The 6,229-nt window shown below is 41.2% G+C and overlaps 1 protein-coding gene across 2 annotated transcripts; it reads right to left on the bottom strand.

The window, feature by feature from the left end:
• Positions 1 to 1,070: 1,070 nt before the first annotated feature.
• Positions 1,071 to 6,229, bottom strand: LOC119365660 (imidazoleglycerol-phosphate dehydratase 2, chloroplastic). 2 transcript variants are annotated; one of them, XM_037631315.1, is made up of 8 exons: positions 5,820 to 6,229; positions 5,563 to 5,690; positions 4,010 to 4,114; positions 3,683 to 3,775; positions 2,351 to 2,425; positions 2,003 to 2,044; positions 1,753 to 1,862; positions 1,071 to 1,473 (listed from the first exon to the last, which is right to left on the bottom strand). In XM_037631315.1, the coding sequence occupies exons 1-8, from the start codon at positions 6,025 to 6,027 to the stop codon at positions 1,446 to 1,448; spliced, it is 789 nt and encodes a 262-aa protein (XP_037487212.1). In that variant the 5' UTR covers positions 6,028 to 6,229; the 3' UTR covers positions 1,071 to 1,445. The 2 variants fall into 2 exon arrangements, with proteins under 2 accessions (XP_037487212.1, XP_037487210.1); XM_037631313.1 differs by having other exon boundaries at positions 2,003 to 2,065; positions 5,820 to 6,227.

Raw genomic sequence — 6,229 nt, 5'->3', positions numbered from 1 at the left:
TATCTTTTATTGTCCTGGCAAATTTTTCTTAAGTATAGATGGGTAAATATAATTTGTGTAATGTTCATTTTTATTCATTCTATTCTATTCTTTTTGCCACGACATTTTCTGAACATAATATTGTTGCCATGGCAATTTTGGAAAAGTTTGTAACAACACAACATCAACCGATGATTTTTTTGCCATGCAAATTTGTGATCCACTTTGGTTTTTTCTGCCATAATATTGTTGCCATGATTTGGATAGGTTTTTGTGCTAACTTGATCAACCATTTTTGTTTGTACAACTTTCATGGACACACATAATATATTTTTGTTGACATGGTGTTTCTGAAGTTCGCCATGGCAAAACTGGGGCTGGACACATATACATTGTGGTTTTCAAAATTTCCATGGCAGTTTTTGGTGCTGGATACACATGAAAAATCGCCATGTCATTTTTCCGCACATATTTTTTGCCATGACAATATTGAATTTTTTGTCATGGCAGATTTGCCATGCTTTCATTAGGGAATCAAATATGTTTTATAAACCTTGCCATTTAAAAAAAGGGCAAATTATAAATAGTTTGGTCAAACTCAAATGACAATTTTGGAATTTTCATTTTGTATTCTGCTAAGCTGATGACATTTTTTCGTAGCTGAGCAAAAACTGGCTTTTATTTATCACAAAAAAACAAGATCTAGGCTTTTTCATTTAATTCATTATTTACAGGCTTTTTGTTCCTTTTTTTTATTTTTGCAGGGAAAAGGCCTGGCGTCCTGGAGGCGTTTGGGCTGTGCGTCCACACTGCCGAACGAAAACGTTCGGGCGGATCGATCCTTCATACCGAACGAATCGTTTGGTCGAGGGGTTCCCGGCCCTGACTTCCTTCCAGTTTTCTTTACCCATCTACAGTATATACTATCATCAGCCCTACAAAATTAAAAGCTAACCTATTTGCTGACAGTTCGAGGCCAATCAAGCTCAAAGATGGACCTCGGACTGAACCAAACAGGCACTACGGGGCACGTGGCGAGCTCATGCGTACCGTACCATCGACTAGGCAGTCATCATCACCAGATGAAGATTGATCGACTGGGTGCAAAAGGCACAGAGATTATTATTCTATTTCATTTCACTCTTTTGAATGGCCAAACCATTATTACAGGCGCAATATCAGAGGTAATAACTTTCAGAATGTCAAGCCGTTTGCAGCTTTTTCATCTTCAGATGTACGTGCTGTCCGGCAAAACTGCAGTAGCGAGCAGATACAGTATGCCAATGGTAGCAAGATAAACAAACCCTGACAACAGGATGGCAAGCAATTTCCATGCTCTGCTTGTTCCAAGGCCCGCGGACTCCAAGCACAAGTAGCGACAGAGACATAGCAGGCGACCACCCATCTGTTTCTTCGAGGGCGAATGGCGTGCATCCAGTTTTTGTTTTTGATCTTGCATTCCAACACTACGACCTTGACAGAACACCTTTTGAGCTGCGATTGGTTAGAGCAAGACACACTCAGGGATGACGATGCATGAAAAATCATTACAGATTAAACATTGTTATTAAGGTGCATTACATTCGGGCTCCGTTCTACTGTATCATCTAATATATTGGGCACCGACAAGCAACAGCAGGTCGGTGTTTCTTTTCTCTTTTTCTTTTTCCAGAATTTTGTGGGAGGCAACAGTTTCTGAAAAATCTATTAAATGGCTACCATTCACTGTACAGATTGCCCTGAACAATATTTGCAGTGAGTGAGGACACAAACCTGGGGATAGTACCCTGGCGGCGTAAGTCATATTCCGTTGCTTGTCGAAGCGCCCTGGCAAATGCTTTGAAAGTTGCCTCAATAATATGGTGTGAGTTGTTCCCCGCAAGCTTGTAAAGGAAAAAAAAAGAGTGAGTTCAGGGTTATGTAGGTTATTCACTTAACAGGGGTGAAAACAGTTATACTGACTCATATGTCATTGACCCAAAGGTTAGGAAGATGATTTCTTTGTAACTGAAGCAACATATACCTGACGGATGTGAAGCGTCATGCCAGATGTATTCACAAGGGACTGGAAGAAATGCTCAACTAGCTGTCATAAAAATAATTAAATAATTGTTTGCTAAGTTGATAGTAGCGACATACAGTGTAAAAAGATCTCATCACCCTAACTCAAAATACGACCAACAGATATTGCAAAGATCTGTCAGAAATACCGTCTGGGAGGAGGAACAATCGAATTTAACAAAACTGAAAGCAGAAATGTAATCTAAAGTAAACTTGAACTGAATAAGTCATATTTTGGCAATGAAGATAATTATAAGCCTGACATAAGTAGAAGACAATTGAAAATAGCTGTCAAAGTTTTACAAATTACCTGTGTATCATATGTGCCAACTCTCTCGGTAGGAATGCTTAAGCCGCAGCTCAAATGAGGTCGACCAGATAGATCCTGGATACAGGAGGAAAAAGAATGAGTGGCAGACATCTAAGCCCAACAAGGCACAGTTTAACTGTTCAGTAGATATTTGCATACAAACCATGACAAAAATGTCTGTTGAACAAAAATTAGGTAACCCAAAATTAAGATATGATAGAGTAAAACAATTGCAACTTTCTTGCTATCATTCAAGTCTTCGGGAGAATATCATACGGAAACCAATATTCAATGAAAACTTTGTGGAAACCATATTTTAGGCCCCGTTCGGTTCACGGGTGCACTGCAGGAATTTTGCAGGTTTAGATCCCTCTGGTTTTATTTCCAACGCCGTTCTTTTCAAAGGAATCAGAGCGCTCATCCCGTAGGAAAGGTCTCCTATCCTGTACTTTTTACAGGAAACAAAACATCCACTCGAAGCAAAGGAACAACACTGGAAAAGCCGGCTCGCTCAGTTGTCTCGCTATGGGCCAAACACCCCACTTCTTTTATTCCTAGGTTTTAAGATCCCTGTAGGTTTCCAGTGCACAAGCCAACTCAATTCCTGTACTTTTTTTAATTCCTCTGTTTTCTTTACCTACAGTCCGAACAGGCCCTTAAAGTTTTAAAAAACTCTGGAAAAAATACAGGATGCTAAGATGGTGATGTTCTATTGCCACGCAAAATTTCAAGTTGAAACACATTACGAGATGTGAGCTATGAAAAAGACAAATTCAGCCCTAAATAGTGACATTACTGTTCGGCCCAATTCAACGCTGATTTTGTCTTTTTCATAGCTCACATCTCGTAATGTGATTCAACTTAAAATTTTGTGTGGCAATAAAACATCATCCTCTTAACATCCCGTATTTTTTTTCAGATTTTTTTGAAACTTCAAAACATCTTCTCGTGGTTTTCACCGGTTTCCACCGAATGTTGGTTTCCGTATGATATTCTCCCCAAGTCTTCAACTTATGTTAGATGGACGAGTCAGAAAACTATGACAAAAACAAAGTAAAAGGACTAGCATTCTTGATAATAGTCCTCAAAAGTCAAAATCTGCATACATAACAGTCTACCATAGCATGAGATGCTCATGAAATAACAGAACAAAATTATTTTAACGCTTGGTCGTTATCCAAGTTAAGAACCAGACAAATGGAAGTCGTAATTCAGTTATGTGTTAGCAAAGGGTAAGAGGTTCATAAGCTCATAAATGCCAACATAGACATGCACCCTCCTGAATGGAGGTTCCATGCATAGTATCTAAATGCAGAAGATGGTCCTGCATACCAGTATAACCTCAACTGCTGCCTCATCAAGTGGTGCTGTAAAATGCCCAAACCGGTTAATTCCTTTTCGGTCACCAAGTGCTTGAAGTAACGCCTAAAAGAAAATTCCAAAATAAGTCACCACGGTAAATTTCTGCCTGTAAGATAGCAGAACATTAAACTTAGGATAGTTCAGAATCAGGTAAAGAACAGAAATATAGCGTGCAAATTTAGCAGTAAGGTCAAAATGGATATCCCAACTTCTGGTTAAAAAAATCCATATAACTGTTTCTATAAGTACTAACGCCAAGTTAGAAAATAATAGTAGAAAAGCAAAAAGAAAAATCACCGTTCCAATTGCTAAAGCAATATCCTCATTTGAGTGATGATCATCAATGTGTGTGTCCCCCGTCGCCTTCACGTATACATCAAACAGTCCATGAGATGCCAGTTGCTGTAAGTTGCAGACTGAAAGTTAATGCCTAGCTTTGACCAGAAGAAAAAACACTCACACGGCATTAAAACCTTCCACTGTCAAGCAGAAGATATACACAGAACACAATACTGGACCATTCAGAGTGCATCAATCTGAAAACAGAAATACTTCTCAATAATAATTTTCTACTTGTGTTGGTTTTTGCTACGCTAGCACTTTACTGCAGTTGCGTTTCACGTATTGATTTCAGATGTAAGGGCTTGTCATCCACAGTGGCCATTGCTGTCAGTTTGTCACTGATGTGGAGTAACCAAAGCCTTACATTTCACACATTCAAACATTAGTTAATAAGAAGAGTAGTAGTAACAATCTTTGCATGGAACACATCACCCTTGGGAAGGAAAATTCAAATAGGAATTCCCAACCCAATTGCTCAACACCACCTGTAACAAGTGCAACTCGAAAGGCAGCAGACTTTTCTACAGCAGGATCCCTTCAGGCTTAGTTGTGCATACATCACTTTCTCCCAATAATAACAGGATTGCACTAATTATGCTCTTAAACATCTAAAGTTAGCATGCCCTCCATATAGGCTTTTACCAACACAAATTCAGAACACTACTTGCCATTTTTGTCTGTTTATATCCATTTCATGGGTTCGAGTTAAGATTTTGTTCCTTTTTATCTTCTTCACGCAGATGCAATAGAAATCACATTCTTGCTTCCAAAAAAACCCTAGGTGGGAAAAAAATGGCTACGCTTTTCTTTGGAAAAAATGGCACAGGGATGTCTAAAAAAATCCTCAATCCACAAATACTGACATGAGGAGTAAACCATAATCACATCAAGCATGTGATCCAGGAACAGCATCCCTGTGCCATTGCTGTCAGTTTGTCACTGATGTGGAATAACAAAAGCCTTACATTTCACACATACAAACATTAGTTAATAAGAAGGGAGTAACAATCTTCGCATGGATCACATCACCCTAGGGAAAGAAAAATCAAATAAAAATTCCTATCCTAATTGCTCAGAGCCACCTGGAACACGTGGAACTCACAAGGAAGCAGACTTTTCTACAGCAAGGACCCCTTCAGGCTTAGTTGTGTATACATCACTTTCTCCCAATAATAACTGGATTGTACTAATCATGCTCTTAAACATCTAAAGTTAGCATGCCCTGCATAAAGGCTTTGCTCAACACAAATTCAGAAGACTAGTCATTTTTATGTGCTTACCCATTTGGTGGGTTCGAGTTAAGGTATTGTTCCGTTTCGCATTTGTTTGCACAGAAAGGGTACTTGTCTTCTTTTCACGCAGATGCAATAGATATATATCATATTCTTGCTTAAAAAAACCTAGGTAATTTTTTTTTAGCAAACCCCTCTTTGGAAAAATGGAAGATGTATTATCTACGAAAAATCCTGAATCCACAACTACTGACAGGAGGAGTAAACCACACTCACATCAAGCATGTGATCCAAGAAGGGTATCCCTGTGCTGGAGTTTGCAACACCAGTGCCGTCCAGGTTGATCTTGACATGCACATTTGTTTCCTTGGTTACCCTCTTCACCTCCCCCAACCTAGACGACACTGAAAACAATGAACAGAATAAGAGATAAGCTAGTACAGAAGCTGAACAACGGTGACTTGGATGATCATAACATAGGAACAAATCACATGCACGAAGCAGCATAGCAAACAGCGCAGAAATCAAACCACCTGTGGACTCCTCAGGCGCCATCGGAGAGCCGTTCCCGCCGACGCCAGTGGCAGCCATGACGGACGACCTCAGGCGAAGCGACGACCCGTACGGCCGGGCGGGGAAGGCGACCCCTGCCCCGGACCCGACGGGGGGTTTGGGGAACGAAGAGGCCCGCGCGGAGTGTAGTCGGGAGAGCGAGGGGAAGAGGAACGGCGCGGTGGTCATCAGCGACTGCTCGCGGCCGGTGTGGGGTTGGGTTCGAGCTAGCGACTGGGAAATTCGGCCAAGGCTGCACCGGAACTGGAGCTCGGATCGAGCACGCTCGGCAACAGCGCGGCGGGGGTGGGGGGTCGGCGTAGGGTCAGCGGCGGCGGAGTGAGGAGGGGCAGGGGTAGGGGGTCGTCAGCGGCAGCGCCTCCGGTGCGGG

The sequence above is a fragment of the Triticum dicoccoides genome, chromosome 2B, assembly GCF_002162155.2.
Source record: "Triticum dicoccoides isolate Atlit2015 ecotype Zavitan chromosome 2B, WEW_v2.0, whole genome shotgun sequence".
In the NCBI taxonomy this organism is placed as follows: domain Eukaryota; kingdom Viridiplantae; phylum Streptophyta; class Magnoliopsida; order Poales; family Poaceae; genus Triticum; species Triticum dicoccoides.
This window is presented reverse-complemented; position numbering and strand designations above follow the sequence as displayed.